Genomic DNA, 22,356 nt, shown 5'->3' on the forward strand with positions numbered 1-22,356 from the left:
TAAGACTTTCCCAACAACTGTTTATTCTTGCTTAAAAAAAAAAAAAAAAAGATTGGACATTTACCATGTTTCAACAAAATGTTCACAACTGTATTCGGAAGAATACAACAGAAGGTGTATATTTTATACAGGCTTTTTAAAAACAGTGTATAAAATAAAATAATCTGAAACAATGATGAAACACTGACATCAGCAGACTAAAGTATATCACAAACTTGTCAGATGCATGAGCAAAATGAAGTCAGGGTGCCTCGTCACGTAACACATCCGTATTTCTTTGTTTACCCTCTGTTTCTCATCATCATATTCCATAAACCATTTGTTTACAATGATGTACAAGTAAACAATCTGAACCAACTCATTGCTCAACAAACTCAATCTGTGGGCTTAAGACTGAAAACAAAATAGAGACCAGCACCTATTTCTTCTTCTTCTTTCCTTTTTTGCCTCCTTCTCCTTGCTGCGAACCTGTCTCTCCTCCTCCACCCTTCTGAGTTCTGGTCTTCAACTTTGGAATCATTTCAGCCACATAAAACATGACATCTTTACCTGAGGACGAGAGAAAGTTTGTAACTCAACTCATCGCTTTAGAAAACATTGCCTACCTAGTTGAGTATTTAATGTGCCTGTATCCTAACGAACTTACGCGATGAGAATCTGTCGTGGCATAGACTTCCATCTTCTTGTTTAATCTGCACACGCACTCGTCCTCTAAACTGTGCATCTCGGTTCCATTCCCTTGGGTACATCTTATTCTGGGTAAAAGAGCACAGTTTTTTTCAGTTTTAACCACACTATTTAAATGCATGCTATGTATTCTTGACAGTTTACAACAAGCAGAAGCAGTTTATTTATTTATTTATTTTTTGGGGGGGACAGCCGCACCTCCACATAAACATTCAGTCCTGCAGCTGTCAGTGTATCCTTGATTTCAGTGCATGAGGGATTTTCCACAGCCTGTGCCAAGTCAAAAAAAAAAAAAACCACACACACACACACACACACACACACATATATAAATCTGCATGACAACCCATCATAATGGCAGTATTGCTACAACGGCACCATTATCCATTATGTAGTCACATAATCATCAGACTCTTAACTTGAATCATACTGCTCTGAACTAGAATAATTAAATACTACAAAAAATAAAAATAAAAATGAGGGATAATGAATGAAATGCAAGATCTCTTACCTTTTCAGCAGGTATCCTACGGCCCTCTGCTAATGTCTTCTTGCTGTTGATGTATGCTGGATATATACATACAAATCTACAACAGGCAGAGCACAAAAGAAAAATGTGCATGTAGAATGAGTGTATTGTATATTCTAAAAAAGCCCCTGGCTTTCCTTCAAAGGTTATACAAAGGAGTTCTCCTTAGAACAACTGTGTTCAGAGAAGATCTTTATGAGCAAACAGGTCGAATTCTCAGCACAAAAAACGCAGGACAGATAAGCATGGCTTGTGAATGCGTGTCCTTTATTTGGACTTTCGGGAGTACGAGCAACAGGCGCTGTGTAAAGCAGCATCAATGCATGACTTGCATTTACATATAGTCAATCAGCGATGACACTTCAGCTAATGTATGCAAAACCCGACAATGCCATATCCACGACAGCGTCCATTCCTCTCCAGGCTCTCGTTTTCCTTAACGGTCCTCGATTTGCGTTAAGCTCTTATTCATAACGCTTCTAATCTTAGAATTTTGTCGTTTATGAACAATCTTGGGTGCTAAAAACCTTTGAGAATAGAGGCACACATATTAATTCAGGATGTCGTAAAGTGAATGAAACCACAACACTCAAAATACAGTGACGATGCTGTAGGAATATCTATGGTCAGTCCGTCAATCTATGCAAAATGCATAATTAGTCATTAATCAGTGACATCTGTTCACATTTCTCAGTCCTCAAGGTCTCAAATTCAAGCAAAGGTTCAACTTTCAATCGGTTTGGAGAGACGAAAAACATCGTCATGTGTAAAGCTAAACTGAGAAACTAAACGTGAATGCAAATGAATATTGACCAGCTGCTCGGTATGTACACGTTATCACAAACTGTGTCTCTGCTAGCCACTACAAGTCATTTGCTCAAGAGCCAGGCAGACAATCTATTAACGTACTTCCTAACTCACCTTTCTTTAGCAGATGGATTAGTTGTTAAATAAGCCATATTCCAAAGAATGCGCTTTTAAGGATAACAAGTTTGTTAGCGGATTCACCAGGGAACTTTTGATACCTCCACTCCCATTCACCACATTATTGTGAGGGTTGACCTCTTCAGAACACTGGGAAGTAATACTGATTTTGTGTGCGTCTTTTAATAAATATCGCCACCTAATGGAAGGGAGTATTGATGCGCAACCATGGAAACTGGTCTTGCAATACCTGTATAACGTCTGATATGGTTGTAACCGTTTTTATGAATTCTTCAGTATTACATCGTTGTCACGTTGTTACATTTGCTTGATGATGAACTAAAGGTAAGCTGAAGAGGTGTTTGTAAAATGTTATTTAGTATACGTACACACGACCAATCAATTTCAGACAAGCTATTGCCTATGTTAGCCGAAAGTTAACTTGCTCAGTTAGCTTATTTGCAGAGTAAAGTTGGCTGGAATCTTGCAAAATTCAACTTGGCTCACTACATTTCCTTTTTAACTGTCAGTCACTGAGGTTCTTTTCTATAATATTACGGTGTGTAACATGTTGGTGAAGTCATAGTCCTTGGTCTAATCTCAAAGTATTTGTGGCAGCTAACTACAGCTCAAGCCTATAGTAGTACCTATTGTAGTGTCCATGGCTGACATCAAAATAAGATCAACACATCATAATTTCTTCAGTGACCTCGGTGGCTTCCGTAGTTTTGCAGATAGTAGTGTTAACCTGGCTCCCCAGTGCCCTATAACCAGTTCATTCAGCCCAAAACGAGCACTTTGCAGGTTATATTACTACATGTATCCGCTGTCTTTTTTCAACTCGTTGTGATGAAAGTGTGAGTAAAACTTCTCGTCAAGTTTCATGATTTGATTTTGTTTGTTACAGCACCACTCTGCGACGTGGAACCGGCTACGGATACACGTGCATTTTGGACCTAATCCTTAGTGCCTACGAGCACCCTCACGTTTATGGATATAGTTCTGCATTACAAAGATGGCCAAGGTCGCTTGAATGATTTACTTCTTGCAACAAAGAACGCATTGGAGGAATTTCCTTGTCGTGTGTTGCCTGTGTTCAAGCCTTGGTTCCCATCTGGTCTTGATAGATCTTTGCCCATCAAACCCAGGAATGCCCCGCCAGTGATTTCATCAGAAAATTTCGAAGAATTCAGAAGATGTAAATGCCAGTCATCATTTCAAGATCTAGTGAGCTCTCCGCAAAATGGTGATTGCGCAGCGGACCCAAAGAAAATTGAGGTCACCAGTCTCAGGGAGGCAGCCCGAAATACTGAAGCAAGTGATCGTCAGGGACAGAGCAGGGATGCATCAAAGACGTGTAAAAGATCATGGAGTGTCATCAGTCAGACAGTCAAATCAATGGACAGCACTCAGTCATTCTCGAGACGGTTTCACAAGATTATTGAGAGACACAGACTTCACCTACATCAGAGAGCGAAATGGATTATACGCGATTTTAACTGTGATCGCATAGAAGATTCTTGGGTTAAGCTAAGCCGTGCCATTAGCCACTCCAGGCTGCCGACATGTAATGCTAACTTTCAGAGGAGCCTTGCACAGATTTGGGTTTACTGTGATGTATTTTATTGTGAATATGTTGGGAATTTTTTAAAGCAAGAGCTTAAACTCACGGGGTCAATCGTTTTAGCTGTTCATAAATTGGGAAGCATACTTAGATTGTAATATTATGTATGATAAATTACTATTTAATTGTGCTTAACATGAATCCATGTCTACAACGAAACTATCTGATGCAAAATTTTGTTGTTCTGAAGTCCTCTCTGGAGGATTCGCTGCATTTTGTTGTGCAGCACTGACGTCAACTCTAAAAAGTGTGTGAACAACCTCATGAGCTCAATGTTATTTATTTTGACAGTACCCTCTAATGAATTTTTAAAAGCTTGATCTGTGTTTGAGTGATATTTTTATGTGTGAGGGAGCTTTGTTGGTTGCCAGAAGTATGCTACTCTTAACAGTGTGCTTTCACTTGAGATCTTTGAATCAAAGTGCCAAATGATTTTATGGCCTGTTACTCCCCCTAGTGTTAACTTCGTATTACTTCATTTCAGAATATTCACAGTACAATTATCCTAAATGAGATATAAAATTACCAGTTCATTATGCAAAGTTGTGTATATTTTGCACCACACAGCCAGTGACATTTAAGTTTTTAAAAGTGACACTTAAGCTTCTTTGATGTGATACGTTTTTGCTGAACAACAAGGACTCCAGCAAACAGAGAGAGAAAGAGTGTAAGATTGTATATGACAACAGAGAACTGGGTCAGTCTTGAATAAAATAGTGGCTAAAATGTCCTTTTATTAATATTGCGCTAAGTAACACATCTTGGACACAACTGTATAAAATGATTAGGTTAAATGACCCTGGAGGTAGAAATTCCTCCTTAAGTTGTGTGATTCAGCTCTTGCTGAGTTATCTTCCCCAGAAACAGAGTGTGGAGAGTTGGCATGCCCTGAAAGTGCCCCATGTATTTCTAAACCATGTTCAGCTCCAGCTGCAGCTGTGGATCTTGGCTCATCCATGCCACATCGTTTTTTCATCTGTGAGGAAGGCATTGCTTATGTGTCTTCTTAGGGCTACCCAGTGAGACTAGACAGGAGAATATGAGCTATCGCCGTGGGATGCTGCTTCACACCAGGTTGAATTTCACTTTGCCAACTCCTGATGGTGGTGTAGAACAGGGGTCTTCAATCCAGTTCTCATGGGCTCCGATTTTTGTTTCAGCCCAGCACTAGCCTGACTATACCTGACTCCATGGATCAACGTTAATCCCTTGTTTAGCTCAAGCGTCTGTGATGATGTAGATGACGAGCAGAATCAGATGTGCTTGGCTGAAACAAGAATGTACACCTGTCTTGTTGATTTTTTATTTTTTTTTTCACTTCCCTCAAAGGACCTTCCAGCGTTTAATAAAGGGTCAGGGTACTTTTTTGCCACTCATTTTGGAAAGCCAGAGTTGCTGGCTCAGCTTATGTCAAACACGTGATTCCAGTTTCTTCCTGATCTAAGATGAGATGAAGGGGACTTTGGCCCTTTGCTGGCCATCCTGACGAACCTTGATTTGGAGGTACCTGGTTTGTACTTGGTTTCTTCACAAGAGGAGTCTGGTAGTCTTTTTCTTAGTACATCCTTTTGCCTTGGAAGGCACTGCTGTGGTACAGAGGTTGAGCCTGTTTGACCAAAAAAATACACACACACACACACACACACACACACACACACACACACACACACACACACAAAGACAAAGTCTCCAAGCAATGCTCAGGTGGTTTTTGAAGTCAAAGACAGAGTGATCCCAGGAGCCAGTGGAGCATTGATCTCTACTGCCCTTGTTCTCTTGGTCTTGTTGGCAGCAATATTAGATTTTATTTGGGGCAAAGTAAACCCAGAGTCTTTGTAATTGGCATTGTGGAACCTTTGATTAGTTTTTCCTGTTTACTGTGAATTTGCTGTATTTTCAGTGATATCTCAAAGCTCTCTGAAAAATGGAAGAAACCTAACAATATTTTGAATTACCATATCAGTAATTCAAATTAATGAAAATATTTCACAAATTCAACTACTAATGTTTATTAATTTTAAATACTCCAGTGACATTGGCTTTGAATTGTAAAAGATGACATCTTCACATACTGAATGAGTCTTTTGGTGTTAAATGTGGTACAACTTTTTATCACACTGCAAACCCAAATCATTTTTGACATTTATGTAAGCCCTCCTGAGTGTAACCTTAGAAAGTTTACACTGACTTGCTGCAGCTACTAAAACACATCTTATACTTGAGTTACAGAGCGATTCATATAAATTACCTAAGGCACATAGTAAATTTTTATCTTATTACATCAATGGCATATTATTGTTCTTTGGTGGTATCTCATGAATAAGGTATTCGGACTTCCAGCTATTATCGGGAACACCTTTACAAGTAATTGCTGTATTAATTCATTCATTTATTTTTATAATGCCCAATAGAGAAACCATTTGACATTCACAAAGTTGTGAATCTTCAATTCTGGGCTTTCCAGAAACTTCCCTTAATACTGTGAAACTTGGTTTAAGTCAAAAACAGAAAGAGAAATTCATGTAAGCAGTTATGATCTATTTTATAATAATAAAAAAAAAAATAGATCCATCGTAATATGGTTTCTCTGCTGCTCTTTCAAAATTCCTGAAATGGAGTTCACAATTCCAAAATAATTCAGAGGTGAGAGACTTAGCAGCAAGCAGTCTATCTGAGGAACCTATTCATTTGGATCCAATAAAAAAATGCAAGGTACCTCACTTTGAAGGACTAACTGTGTTTAAAAGCTGTAAGTTTGGCTGTTTTTTACTGACTAGTTTCAGTTTCTGTGATTTCACACCTGATTTGTTGTGACAAAACAACTGTGAAACCAGGGGTGGGGACCTTTTTTTGCAATCTGGTATATATATAAAAAACAAAGAAGCACACACACACACACACACAAAAAAAACCAAGAAAAAGAAGAACAACAAAATTTGACCTTGGGACCAGAGGTGGAGACGTTAGAGTCTGGAGCATTGCACAAGGTGATTTATTAAGCAACTTTGTTGAGACGCCCAAGTCTATCTTTTTGATGCGCAGATATTTTGCAATTCTTTATGTTGAAGCAGCTCAAAGATTGATAGTATCTTTCTCTGGAACACTGAAATTGACAGTTATTGCACAACGCGGTGATCGCACAACCACAGGCTTATCAGCATTCACACGTTCTGTCCTTCCTGCAAATGTGAAAGAGCATGTGAAGGCAGAGCACGCATATAACTGCAAGTAAGTTGAAAATAGTTTCTCTGTGTCATAATTATTATATTTTCAAAAATGTTCCTACACCTTCATCTTGCCATTCAAATCCGCTATTCAGTTTTCTTTATTAGGTCAGCAGACCTGGCTTTTGAAGAGTTAAATAACGCAAAAGGTAAAGTTGACAGCCAGTCTGTACATTCACTTATGAATTACAGTGACTAAACCAAGATTTTTTAATTATTTTTGTTGACCTTTTGAACAGAAAGGACACATTTCTTTCCTGAGCAGGCTTTAAAGGAAACTGAGAATCTCTGCAGCATGCAATGGTACCGTATAAGATTGTAATTGCAACTGTAACAACTGAGAGCAAAAAAACTGAAAAGGGTTCAAGTGATGCTTTGAAATTGTTAATGTTTTTGGTACCTGTAAATCAAACAACATATAACTGCATTACCAGTATTTTCTAATCCTCATGAAAGGTAACATTCATGTTTATGCAGTTCTCAGGAAACAGAATGAACAAGAGGAGACCTTTGTTTCTAATTGCCCTTTTGGTGTTTCTGTTTAACTGTAAGTGTTTGCTTTAATATGAAGTCTACCTATCAAGTCCTTATGGAGCTGTATTTTCATGTCGTCAATTATCGACTTTTTTGTTTGACGTTGATCTGCAGATGGACTTTCCTTAAAAAGAAGCACGAGTCACCCGAACAGTTACAACTATCGAGGTAAATAAATGCATTTTTCATGAACTGACTGTGAATGACATACAGTAAATGTTGGCAGGTTGTCAGTCCCACTGTTGGTTTCGTATTACTGATGTCTGTTCAGATTTCAAAGACTCAAAGATATGTATGGTTTCCAGCAGTAATTACCACCGTCGCTTCCAGTGTTCAGTCTAATAAAGACTGGATCCAGTGTGTTAGATCTTGACTTGTATCACTCATATAATATATAATGAAGGGAGTTAGTGCTGGGCTAACTGGCCATGATATAATGAACATAGGCTAATGCCCTTCCTTATAAGAAAACTTAAACAGATGACTACATAAATAAAGAGAAATCCCAAACTGCTTGATGACATTTATACTTTTACAGAGCTGAGTGTGAGGGGTAAAGATCTGAAACCATGTAAGAACTTCAATAATATTTGTGCCATATATAGCACAGACTGTTTCACAGCACAGTCATCTCTGAATCAGGGTAGGTGCTTTTTTTTCTCAGCAAAGAGATGATAATAGTACACAGTACTATTCTAAGAACTGTTTAACATTATTAAATTTGCTTTTTATTTTTTCTAGGGATAGTTATGAATATTTCCTGTCACTACATGATTCATTCAGATACCTTGACCTGCAAATGGGTATATCCTGATAATGGTGAAAGAGAGATGATCCAGTCCTTCATTTTTAGAAAGTGAGTGTACTAGTCTACTGTGTCTGCAAACACATGCTTCTGTTTCTAATCCAGACATTCAGCAAAGAGTGAACCCTTGGTTTCCATTTTTCCACCTGTCTGTCCATCTATCTATCTGTCTATCTATCTATCTATCTATCTATCTATCTATCTATCTATCTATCTATCTATCTATCTAGTAAACTACAGCTTTAACAGTAAATCCCACCTTCCCCTCCCATTACACAGATTATTCAGTGAGTGACAGCATCACATATTCAGATTGCACTATTTAAAGCAGCCAGGAAGCTACTTATGCATTCTCATTGTGTGTGCAGATTAGAGGGAGGATGGGCAAGGCAAGACATTTCAGTTACTTTAAATTAGCATGTCAGAAAGTAAATGAGTCTGTTAGAAACAGCAGTCCAGGAGGTGTATTTATTTAGAAGAATGTCAAAGGTGAATTGATGGTGTATGACACACACACACAAAACACATCCATTTTTTTTATATTCATGTCAAGATATAATGTTGCTTTTTTATGTGTTTTAGGTCAGAGCCTGTTATTCACTGTCCAACCATATTCAGCCTGGCTAGTAAATTCAATTTAATCGTGAAAATGAGGGACATCAATAGAAACTTTGAAATATTCTCTAAACCTGTCACAGTGACCATCTTCACAGTAGGTAATACTGTCTTTTAAATATTAAGTTATGCAAGCAGCACACATAAAATGACCAAAGAAAATATGTGGTATATAAAATGAGAAGAATGAAAATTTTAAAGAATGATTTTTATTAAATTAAAATTTAGTATAATTTTATTATTTTAAAATGATTAAAAGAAATTTATATCATAAGGTGTGGATTTCATAGATCAACTCTTTCCTTGCCTGTATGATGAATTGTTTCACTTGTAATCCTGTAGTTGGCCATTCTAGATTAGGCTATATGCTTAAATGAGCCAATCCAGAACTGTTGAATTAATAGATGTAGGATGATCCGGAGAGGTAATATAGTGTTTTAGCATTTTTTCTTCTGTGCTTAATTATGTGCATAGTTTATATGCTGTTTTATGCTTTTATGCAACTTTTAAAAACTTGTCATCATTTTTTGCAGAAGCTGTCAGGAGAAATCAACTCTGAATCTGTCTTTTATTTATCATACATATGCACAATTTAATTGTTTCGAGATACCAGTATACAAAAACCATTAAAAATGAGCTTTGCTATAATTGCTGCTGATAGCATAAGTAACATCTTCTGTTGAAGGAGTAAGGAAAATGGTAATACAATCTTGCTCTGAATTTAGACTACAGCAATTCTCTCTCTCTCTCTCTCGTTCTAGCTCTAGCTCTAGCTCTATAGTTATCTCTTAGGAATAGTTTTGATTACTAAATATTACATATTTACCGTGAGGTGTCCTTCAGCTCAAGCACCTCGTCCTGATGTCATATCCATTAATGGGACAGAGACTTCATTGAACGTCATGTGGACCAAAGGAAAACTGCACAGTGCAAGGTGTAAATTTCGATACAGGCATATCACCACAGAACAATGGACAGAGGTAGCGGTTTAATCATCGTTTGTTGATGATGATTTGTTGAAGCACACAGAAGTGCACAGCATCATCAAGATTAAGGGCACATGTTTGTTGCTAATCAGTTTATCAAATCTGTTTATTAATTTGCATTATACCATTCTTACTGCTACACAATTTAGTGAGTAATTAAAATAATATTGCTGTCTTGACACAATATTACCCATTCTAACAGAATGTTCCAATCTTGACATAATATTGCCCAGTATTATCCACATAGCTGTAGCTATGCTGATGGAATGTTAAAGTATTTCGGTTTGGAAACCATAATAACTGTGGAAATGGAATGTTAGAATGTTGCTATACAGACAATAGTAACTATGGTTATCAGTATGTAAGAATATTGAGTAAGAGTAGCTATGACATCAGAAAGTCAAAATGTTACTGTTCAAAGGTTCAAACATTGCTGCCTTGAAACAACTGTAAACATGGGCACGGAATATCTTGATATATTAGTATCCATGATAAAATAATCTTTGAATATTACGGAACTGAACTTAAGACAAAATGGTAGCCATGAGTAGAGAATTTAGAATGTTGACGCCACGCCACGGGTTCAGAATTTAGAGTGTGGACAATTTCTCACAATGGTATATATGACTACATAATGTTGGAATTTTGCAGTCTTAAAACAAGAGTATACATGAGTTACGATTTTAGAATGTTGATTATTTATCATAATAATATCCATGGCAACAGAATGTTAGAATTTTGCAGTCTTGAAACAATAGTACTCATGGTAATAGAATATAAGAATATTGCTGCATTGACAAAGTGGTAGCCATAGGTACAGAATTGAGAATGTTGATTATTTGTCACAATATTATCCATGGCAACAGAATGACAGAATGTAGCAGTCTTGAAACAATAGTATGTGCGCAAAGTGAATTTTAGAATGTTGCTGCCCTGTCACAATGGTAGCCATGGGTACAGAATTTATAATGTTGATTTGTCACAGCAGTATCCATAGCAACAGAATGATAGAATTTTGCTGTCTTGAAACAATAGCATCCTTGGTTACAGAATGTTGGAATGTTGCTGCCTTGTCACAATGGTAACAATGGAAACTGAATTCAGAATGTTGATTATTTGTCACAATAGCATCCATGGCAACAGAACGATAGAATTTTGCAGTCTTGAAATAATAGCATCCTTGGTTACAGAATGTTGGAATGTTGCTGCCTTGTCATAATGGTAACAATGGGAACAGAATTTATAATGTTGATTATTTGTCACAATAATGTCCATGGCTACGAAACGATCGAATTTTGCAGTCTTGAAACAATAGCATTCTTGGTTACAGAATGTTGGAATGTTGCTTCCTTGTCACAATGGTACCAATGGGAACAGAATTTAGAATGTTGATTATTTGTCACAATAGTATCCATGGCAACAGAACGATAGAATTTTGCAGTCTTGAAACAAGAGCATTCTTGGTTACAGAATGTTGGAATGTTGCTGCCTTGTCACAATGGTAACAATAGGAACTGAATTCAGAACGTTGATTATTTGTCACAATAGCATCCATGGCAACAGAACGATAGAATTTTGCAGTCTTGAAACAAAAGCAACCTTTGTTACAGAATGTTGGAATGTTGCTGCCTTGTCACAATGGTAACAATGGGAACAGAATTTAGAATGTTGATTATTTATCACATTAGTATCCATGGCTACGAAACGATCGAATTTTGCAGTCTTGAAACAATAGCATGCTTGGTTACAGAATGTTGGAATGTGGCTGCCTTGTCACAATGGTAACAATGGGAACAGAATTTAGAATGTTGATTATTTGTCACAATAATGTCCATGGCAACAGAACGATAGAATTTTGCAGTCTTGAAACAATAGCATCCTTGGTTAGAGAATGTTGGAATGTTTCTGCCTTGTCACAATGGTAACAATGGGAACAGAATTTAGAATGTTGATTATTTGTCACAATAGTATCCATGGCAACAGAACGATAGAATTTTGCAGTCTTGAAACAATAGCATTCTTGGTTACAGAATGTTGGAATGTTGCTGCCTTGTCACAATGGTAACAATGGGAACAGAATTTAGAATGTTCATTATTTGTCACAATAATGTCCATTGCAACAGAATGATAGAATTTTGCTGTCTTGAAACAATAGCATCCTTGGTTACAGAATGTTGGAATGTTGCTGCCTTGTCACAATGGTAACAATGGGAAGAGAATTTAGAATGTTGATTATTTATCTCAATAGTATCCATGGCAACAGAACGATAGAATTTTGCTGTCTTGAAATAATAGCATCCTTGGTTACAGAATGTTCGAATGTGGCTGCCTTGTCACAATGGTAACAATGGGAACAGAATTTAGAATGTTGATTATTTGTCACAATAGTATCCATGGCAACAGAACGATAGAATTTTGCAGTCTTGAAATAATAGCATCCTTGGTTACAGAATGTTGGAATGTTGCTGCCTTGTCACAATGGTAACAATGGAAACTGAATTCAGAATGTTGATTATTTGTCACAATAGCATCCATGGCAACAGAACGATAGAATTTTGCAGTCTTGAAACAATAGCAACCTTTGTTACAGAATGTTGGAATGTTGCTGCCTTGTCACAATGGTAACAATGGGAACAGAATTTAGAATGTTGATTATTTATCACATTAGTATCCATGGCAACAGAACGATAGAATTTTGCAGTCTTGAAACAATAGCATCCTTGGTTACAGAATGTTGGAATGTGGCTGCTTTGTCACAATGGTAACAATGGGAACAGAATTTAGAATGTTGATTATTTGTCACAATAATGTCCATGGCAACAGAACGATAGAATTTTGCAGTCTTGAAACAATAGCATCCTTGGTTACAGAATGTTGGAATGTTGCTTCCTTGTCACAATGGTAACAATGGGAACAGAATTTAGAATGTTGATTATTTGTCACAATAGTATCCATGGCAACAGAACGATAGAATTTTGCAGTCTTGAAACAATAGCATCCTTTGTTACAGAATGTTGGAATGTTGCTGCCTTGTCACAATGGTAACAATGGGAACAAAATTTAGAATGTTGATTATTTGTCACAATAATGTCCATGGCAACAGAACGATAGAATTTTGCAGTCTTGAAACAATAGCATTCTTGGTTACAGAATGTTGGAATGTTGCTGCCTTGTCACAATGGTAACAATGGGAACAGAATTTAGAATGTTGATTATTTGTCACAATAATAACCATGGCAACAGAACGATAGAATTTTGCAGTCTTGAAACAATAGCATCCTTGGTTACAGAATGTTCTAATGTGGCTGCCTTGTCACAATGGTAACAATGGGAACAGAATTTAGAATGTTGATTATTTAACACAATAGTATCCATGGCAACAGAACGATAGAATTTTGCAGTCTTGAAACAATAGCATTCTTGGTTACAGAATGTTGGAATGTTGCTGCCTTGTCACAATGGTAACAATGGGAACAGAATTTAGAATGTTGATTATTTGTCACAATAGCATCAATTGCAACAGAACGATAGAATTTTGCAGTCTTGAAACAATAGCATTCTTGGATACAGAATGTTGGAATGTGGCTGCTTTGTCACAATGGTAACAATGGGAACAGAATTTAGAATGTTGATTATTTAACACAATAATGTCCATGGCAACAGAACGATAGAATTTTGCAGTCTTGAAACAATAGCATCCTTGGTTACAGAATGTTGGAATGTTGCTTCCTTGTCACAATGGTAACAATGGGAACAGAATTTAGAATGTTGATTATTTGTCACAATAGTATCCATGGCAACAGAACGATAGAATTTTGCAGTCTTGAAACAATAGCATCCTTTGTTACAGAATGTTGGAATGTTGCTGCCTTGTCACAATGGTAACAATGGGAACAAAATTTAGAATGTTGATTATTTGTCACAATAATGTCCATGGCAACAGAACGATAGAATTTTGCAGTCTTGAAACAATAGCATTCTTGGTTACAGAATGTTGGAATGTTGCTGCCTTGTCACAATGGTAACAATACGAACTGAATTCAGAACATTGATTATTTGTCACAATAGCATCCATGGCAACAGAACGATAGAATTTTGCAGTCTTGAAAAAATAGTAACCTTTGTTAAAGAATGTGGGAATGTTGCTGCCTTGTCACAATGGTAACAATGGGAACAGAATTTAGAATGTTGATTATTTAACACAATAGTATCCATGGCAACAGAACGATAGAATTTTGCAGTCTTGAAACAATAGCATTCTTGGTTACAGAATGTTGGAATGTTGCTGCCTTGTCACAATGGTAACAATGGGAACAGAATTTAGAATGTTGATTATTTGTCACAATAGCATCAATTGCAACAGAACGATAGAATTTTGCAGTCTTGAAACAATAGCATTCTTGGATACAGAATGTTGGAATGTGGCTGCTTTGTCACAATGGTAACAATGGGAACAGAATTTAGAATGTTGATTATTTATCACATTAGTATCCATGGCAACAGAACGATAGAATTTTGCAGTCTTGAAACAATAGCATTCTTGGTTACAGAATGTTGGAATGTGGCTGCTTTGTCACAATGGTAACAATGGGAACAGAATTTAGAATGTTGATTATTTATCACATTAGTATCCATGGCAACAGAACGATAGAATTTTGCAGTCTTGAAACAATCGCATTCTTGGTTACAGAATGTTGGAATGTGGCTGCTTTGTCACAATGGTAACAATGGGAAGAGAATTTAGAATGTTGATTATTTGTCACAATAATGTCCATGGCAACAGAACGATAGAATTTTGCAGTCTTGAAACAATAGCATCCTTGGTTAGAGAATGTTGGAATGTTTCTGCCTTGTCACAATGGTAACAATGGGAACAGAATTTAGAATGTTGATTATTTGTCACAATAGTGTCCATGGCAACAGAACGATAGAATTTTGCAGTCTTGAAACAATAGCATTCTTGGTTACAGAATGTTGGAATGTTGCTGCCTTGTCACAATGGTAACAATGGGAACAGAATTTAGAATGTTGATTATTTGTCACAATAGCATCAATTGCAACAGAACGATAGAATTTTGCAGTCTTGAAACAATAGCATTCTTGGATACAGAATGTTGGAATGTGGCTGCTTTGTCACAATGGTAACAATGGGAACAGAATTTAGAATGTTGATTATTTATCACATTAGTATCCATGGCAACAGAACAATAGAATTTTGCAGTCTTGAAACAATAGCATTCTTGGTTACAGAATGTTGGAATGTGGCTGCTTTGTCACAATGGTAACAATGGGAACAGAATTTAGAATGTTGATTATTTATCACATTAGTATCCATGGCAACAGAACGATAGAATTTTGCAGTCTTGAAACAATCGCATTCTTGGTTACAGAATGTTGGAATGTGGCTGCTTTGTCACAATGGTAACAATGGGAACAGAATTTAGAATGTTGATTATTTGTCACAATAATGTCCATGGCAACAGAACGATAGAATTTTGCAGTCTTGAAACAATAGCATCCTTGGTTAGAGAATGTTGGAATGTTTCTGCCTTGTCACAATGGTAACAATGGGAACAGAATTTAGAATGTTGATTATTTGTCACAATAGTATCCATGGCAACAGAACGATAGAATTTTGCAGTCTTGAAATAATAGCATTCTTTGTTACAGAATGTTGGAATGTTGCTGCCTTGTCACAATGGTAACAATGGGAACAAAATTTAGAATGTTGATTATTTGTCACAATAATGTCCATTGCAACAGAACGATAGAATTTTGCTGTCTTGAAACAATAGCATCCTTGGTTACAGAATGTTGGAATGTGGCTGCCTTGTCACAATGGTAACAATGGGAACAGAATTTAGAATGTTGATTATTTATCTCAATAGTATCCATGGCAACAGAACGATAGAATTTTGCAGTCTTGAAATAATAGCATCCTTGGTTACAGAATGTTCGAATGTGGCTGCCTTGTCACAATGGTAACAATGGGAACAGAATTTAGAATGTTGATTATTTGTCACAATAGTATCCATGGCAACAGAACGATAGAATTTTGCAGTCTTGAAACAATAGCATTCTTGGTTACAGAATGTTGGAATGTTGCTGCCTTGTCACAATGGTAACAATGGGAACAGAATTTAGAATGTTGATTATTTATCACAATAGCATCCATGGCAACAGAACGATAGAATTTTGCAGTCTTGAAAAAATAGTAACCTTTGTTTCAGAATGTTGGAATGTTGCTGCCTTGTCACAATGGTAACAATGGGAACAGAATTTAGAATGTTGATTATTTATCACAATAGTATCCATGGCAACAGAACGATAGAATTTTGCAGTCTTGAAACAATAGCATTCTTGGTTACAGAATGTTGGAATGTTGCTGCCTTGTCACAATGGTAACAATGGGAACAGAATTTAGAATGTTGATTATTTGTCACAATAGTATCCATGGCAACAGAACGATAGAATTTTGCAGTCTTGAAACAATAGCATCCTTGGTTACAGAATGTTGGAATGTTGCTGCCTTGTCACAATGGTACCAATGGGAACAGAATTTAGAATGTTGATTATTTGTCACAATAGCATCCATGGCAACAGAACGATAGAATTTTGCAGTCTTGAAATGATAGCATCCTTGGTTACAGAATGTTGGAATGTGGCTGCCTTGTCACAATGGTAACAATAGGAACTGAATTCAGAACGTTGATTATTTGTCACAATAGCATCCATGGCAACAGAACGATAGAATTTTGCAGTCTTGAAAAAATAGTAACCTTTGTTACAGAATGTTGGAATGTTGCTGCCTTGTCACAATGGTAACAATGGGAACAGAATTTAGAATGTTGATTATTTATCACAATAGTATCCATGGCAACAGAACGATAGAATTTTGCAGTCTTGAAACAATAGCATTCTTGGTTACAGAATGTTGGAATGTTGCTGCCTTGTCACAATGGTAACAATGGGAACAAAATTTAGAATGTTGATTATTTGTCACAATAGTATCCATGGCAACAGAACGATAGAATTTTGCAGTCTTGAAACAATAGCATCCTTGGTTAGAGAATGTTGGAATGTTTCTGCCTTGTCACAATGGTAACAATGGGAACAGAATTTAGAATGTTGATTATTTGTCACAATAGTATCCATGGCAACAGAACGATAGAATTTTGCAGTCTTGAAATAATAGCATTCTTTGTTACAGAATGTTGGAATGTTGCTGCCTTGTCACAATGGTAACAATGGGAACAAAATTTGCAATGTTGATTATTTGTCACAATAATGTCCATTGCAACAGAACGATAGAATTTTGCTGTCTTGAAACAATAGCATCCTTGGTTACAGAATGTTGGAATGTTGCTGCCTTGTCACAATGGTAACAATGGGAAGAGAATTTAGAATGTTGATTATTTATCTCAATAGTATCCATGGCAACAGAACGATAGAATTTTGCAGTCTTGAAATAATAGCATCCTTGGTTACAGAATGTTCGAATGTGGCTGCCTTGTCACAATGGTAACAATGGGAACAGAATTTAGAATGTTGATTATTTGTCACAATAGTATCCATGGCAACAGAACGATAGAATTTTGCAGTCTTGAAACAATAGCATTCTTGGTTACAGAATGTTGGAATGTTGCTGCCTTGTCACAATGGTAACAATGGGAACAGAATTTAGAATGTTGATTATTTATCACAATAGCATCCATGGCAACAGAACGATAGAATTTTGCAGTCTTGAAAAAATAGCATTCTTTGTTACAGAATGTTGGAATGTTGCTGCCTTGTCACAATGGTAACAATGGGAACAAAATTTGGAATGTTGATTATTTATCTCAATAGTATCCATGGCAACAGAACGATAGAATTTTGCTGTCTTGAAAAAATAGTAACCTTTGTTACAGAATGTTCGAATGTGGCTGCCTTGTCACAATGGTAACAATCTGAACAGAATTTAGAATGTTGATTATTTGTCACAATAGTATCCATGGCAACAGAATGATAGAATTTTGCAGTCTTGAAATAATAGCATCCTTGGTTACAGAATGTTGGAATGTGGCTGCCTTGTCACAATGGTAACAATAGGAACTGAATTCAGAATGTTGATTATTTGTCACAATAATGTCCATGGCAGCAGAACGATAGAATTTTGCAGTCTTGAAATAATAGCATCCTTGGTTACAGAATGTTCGAATGTGGCTGCCTTGTCACAATGGTAACAATGGGAACAGAATTTAGAATGTTGATTATTTGTCACAATAATAACCATGGCAACAGAACGATAGAATTTTGCAGTCTTGAAACAATAGCATCCTTGGTTACAGAATGTTCTAATGTGGCTGCCTTGTCACAATGGTAACAATGGGAACAGAATTTAGAATGTTGATTATTTGTCACAATAATGTCCATGGCAACAGAACGATAGAATTTTGCTGTCTTGAAACAATGGCATCCTTGGTTACAGAATGTTGGAATGTTTCTGCCTTGTCACAATGGTAACAATGGGAACAGAATTTAGAATGTTGTTTATTTATCTCAGTAGTATCCATGGCAACAGAACGATAGAATTTTGCAGTCTTGAAACAATAGCATCCTTGGTTACAGAATGTTCGAATGTGGCTGCCTTGTCACAATGGTAACAATGGGAACAGAATTTAGAATGTTGATTATTTGTCACAATAATGTCCATGGCAACAGAACGATAGAATTTTGCAGTCTTGAAACAATAGCATCCTTGGTTACAGAATGTTGGAATGTTGCTGCCTTGTCACAATGGTAACAATAGGAACTGAATTCAGAACGTTGATTATTTGTCACAATAGCATCCATGGCAACAGAACGATAGAATTTTGCAGTCTTGAAACAATAGCATCCTTGGTTACAGAATGTTGGAATGTTGCTGCCTTGTCACAATGGTAACAATAGGAACAGAATTAAGAATGTTGATTATTTGTCACAATAGTATCCATGGCAACAGAACGATAGAATTTTGCAGTCTTGAAATAATAGCATCCTTGGTTACAGAATGTTGGAATGTTGCTGCCTTGTCACAATGGTAACAATAGGAACTGAATTCAGAACTTTGATTATTTGTCACAATAGCATCCATGGCAACAGAACGATAGAATTTTGCAGTCTTGAAACAATAGCAACCTTTGTTACAGAATGTTGGAATGTTTCTGCCTTGTCACAATGGTAACAATGGGAACAGAATTTAGAATGTTGATTATTTATCTCAATAGTATCCATGGCAACAGAACGATAGAATTTTGCAGTCTTGAAATAATAGCATCCTTGGTTTCAGAATGTTGGAATGTGGCTGCCTTGTCACAATGGTAACAATGGGAACAGAATTTAGAATGTTGATTATTTGTCACAATAATGTCCATGGCAACAGAACGATAGAATTTTGCAGTCTTGAAACAATAGCATCCTTGGTTACAGAATGTTGGAATGTTGCTGCCTTGTCACAATGGTACCAATGGGAACGGAATTTAGAATGTTGATTATTTGTCACAATAGTATCCATGGCAACAGAACGATAGAATTTTGCAGTCTTGAAACAATAGCATTCTTGGTTACAGAATGTTGGAATGTTGCTGCCTTGTCACAATGGTAATAATAGGAACTGAATTTAGAATGTTGATTATTTGTCACGATAGCATCCATGGCAACAGAACGATAGAATTTTGCAGTCTTGAAACAATAGCATCCTTGGTTACAGAATGTTCGAATGTGGCTGCCTTGTCACAATGGTACCGATGGGAACAGAATTTAGAATGTTGATTATTTGTCACAATAGTATCCATGGCAACAGAACGATAGAATTTTGCAGTCTTCAAAACAATAGCATCCTTGGTAACAGAATGTTGGAATGTTGCTGCCTTGTCACAATGGTAACAATGGGAACAGAATTTAGAATGTTGATTATTTGTCACAATAGTATCCATGGCAACAGAACGATAGAATTTTGCAGTCTTGAAAAAATAATTACCTTTGTTACAGAATGTTGGAATGTTGCTGCCTTGTCACAATGGTAACAATGGGAACAGAATTTAGAATGTTGATTATTTGTAACAATAGTATCCATGGCAACGGAACGATAGAATTTTGCTGTCTTGAAACAATAGCATCCTTGGTTACAGAATGTTGGAATGTGGCTGCCTTGTCACAATGGTAACAATAGGAACTGAATTCAGAATGTTGATTATTTGTCACAATAATGTCCATGGCAGCAGAACGATAGAATTTTGCAGTCTTGAAATAATAGCATCCTTGGTTACAGAATGTTCGAATGTGGCTGCCTTGTCACAATGGTAACAATGGGAGCAGAATTTAGAATGTTGATTATTTGTCACAATAGTATCCATGGCAACAGAACGATAGAATTTTGCAGTCTTCAAAACAATAGCATTCTTGGTTACAGAATGTTTGAATGTGGCTGCCTTGTCACAATGGTAATAATAGGAACTGAATTCAGAATGTTGATTATTTGTCACAATAGTATCCATGGCAACAGAACGATAGAATTTTGCAGTCTTGAAACAATAGCATTCTTGGTTACAGAATGTTCGAATGTGGCTGCCTTGTCACAATGGTAACAATAGGAACTGAATTCAGAACGTTGATTATTTGTCACAATAGCATCCATGGCATCAGAACGATAGAATTTTGCTGTCTTGAGAAAATAGTAACCTTTGTTACAGAATGTTGGAATGTTTCTGCCTTGTCACAATGGTAACAATGGGAACAGAATTTAGAATGTTGATTATTTATCTCAATAGTATCCATGGCAACAGAACGATAGAATTTTGCAGTCTTGAAATAATAGCATCCTTGGTTACAGAATGTTCGAATGTGGCTGCCTTGTCACAATGGTAACAATGGGAACAGATTTAAGAATGTTGATTATTTGTCACAATAGTATCCATGGCAACAGAACAATAGAATTTTGCAGTCTTGAAACAATAGCATCCTTGGTTACAGAATGTTGGAATGTGGCTGCCTTGTCACAATGGTAACAATAGGAACTGAATTCAGAATGTTGATTATTTATCACAATAATGTCCATGGCAGCAGAACGATAGAATTTTGCAGTCTTGAAATAATAGCATCCTTGGTTACAGAATGTTGGAATGTTGCTGCCTTGTCACAATGGTAACAATGGGAATAGAATTTAGAATGTTGATTATTTGTCACAATAGCATCCATGGCAACAGAACGATAGAATTTTGCAGTCTTGAAACAATAGCATTCTTTGTTACAGAATGTTGGAATGTAGCTGCCTTGTCACAATGGTAAGAATAGGAACTGAATTCAGAATGTTGATTATTTGTCACAATAGTATCCATGGCAGCAGAACGATAGAATTTTGCAGTCTTGAAACAATAGCATTCTTGGTTACAGAATGTTCGAATGTAGCTGCCTTGTCACAATGGTAACAATAGGAACTGAATTCAGAATGTTGATTATTTGTCACAATAATGTCCATTGCAACAGAATGATAGAATTTTGCTGTCTTGAAAAAATAGTAACCTTTGTTACAGAATGTTGGAATGTTGCTGCCTTGTCACAATGGTAACAACGGGAACAGAATCTAGAATGTTGATTATTTATCACAATAGTATCCATGGCAACAGAACGATAGAATTTTGCAGTCTTGAAACAATAGCATTCTTTGTTACAGAATGTTGGAATGTTGCTGCCTTGTCACAATGGTAACAATGGGAACAAAATTTAGAATGTTGATTATTTGTCACAATAATGTCCATGGCAACAGAACGATAGAATTTTGCAGTCTTGAAACAATAGCATTCTTGGTTACAGAATGTTGGAATGTTGCTGCCTTGTCACAATGGTAACAATGGGAACAGAATTTAGAATGTTGATTATTTATCACAATAGTATCCATGGCAACAGAACGATAGAATTTTGCAGTCTTGAAACAATAGCATCCTTGGTTACAGAATGTTGGAATGTTGCTGCCTTGTCACAATGGTAACAATGGGAAGAGAATTTAGAATGTTGATTATTTATCACAATAATGTCCATGGCAACAGAACGATAGAATTTTGCAGTCTTGAAATAATAGCATCTTTTGTTACAGAATGTTGGAATGTTGCTGCCTTGTCACAATGGTACCAATGGGAACAGAAATTAGAATGTTGATTATTTGTCACAATAGCATCCATGGCAACAGAACGATAGAATTTTGCAGTCTTGAAACAATAGTACTCATTGTAATAGTATGCAAGAGTATTACTGCATTGACAAAATGTTAGCCATAGGTACAGAATTTAGAATGTTGATTATTTTTCACAATAGTCTCCATCATAACGATAGCATTTTACAGTCTTGTAATAATACTATCCCTGGTAACACAATGTTAGAAAGGTGCTGTCTTGAAACAATGGAAGCCACAC

At 36.5% G+C, this 22,356-nt stretch overlaps 2 protein-coding genes across 2 annotated transcripts; one reads left to right on the forward strand and one right to left on the reverse strand.

Annotated features, from left to right (window-relative positions):
- srp19 (signal recognition particle 19) lies at nucleotides 1–2,253 on the reverse strand. The gene is made up of 5 exons (XM_030776936.1): nucleotides 2,138–2,253; nucleotides 1,199–1,274; nucleotides 886–957; nucleotides 647–755; nucleotides 1–549 (listed from the first exon to the last, which is right to left on the reverse strand). Exons 1-5 carry the CDS (start codon nucleotides 2,173–2,175, stop codon nucleotides 419–421), a joined length of 426 nt encoding a protein of 141 aa, XP_030632796.1. The 5' UTR covers nucleotides 2,176–2,253; the 3' UTR covers nucleotides 1–418.
- Nucleotides 2,254–3,130: 877 nt separating this feature from the next.
- shld3 (shieldin complex subunit 3) lies at nucleotides 3,131–3,862 on the forward strand. Its single transcript, XM_030765047.1, has one exon. The coding sequence runs from the start codon at nucleotides 3,131–3,133 to the stop codon at nucleotides 3,860–3,862; it is 732 nt and encodes a 243-aa protein (XP_030620907.1).
- The last annotated feature ends 18,494 nt before the right edge of the window (nucleotides 3,863–22,356 follow it).

This window comes from Chanos chanos, chromosome 1 (assembly GCF_902362185.1).
Source record: "Chanos chanos chromosome 1, fChaCha1.1, whole genome shotgun sequence".
NCBI classification, from domain to species: Eukaryota; Metazoa; Chordata; class Actinopteri; order Gonorynchiformes; family Chanidae; genus Chanos; species Chanos chanos.

Bases quoted from the DNA above. Each gene is read 5' to 3' on its own strand.
- srp19 (XM_030776936.1), bottom strand. From the start codon at position 2,175: ATGGCTTATTTAACAACTAATCCATCTGCTAAAGAAAG. The intron at 1,275-2,137 runs GTGAGTTAGGAA...TGCCTGTTGTAG, and splicing joins AATCCATCTGCTAAAGAAAG to ATTTGTATGTATATATCCAG. The intron at 550-646 runs GTAAGTTCGTTA...TCTCGTCCTCAG, and splicing joins CCACGACAGATTCTCATCGC to GTAAAGATGTCATGTTTTAT.
- shld3 (XM_030765047.1), top strand. From the start codon at position 3,131: ATGGATATAGTTCTGCATTACAAAGATGGCCAAGGTCGCTTGAATGAT.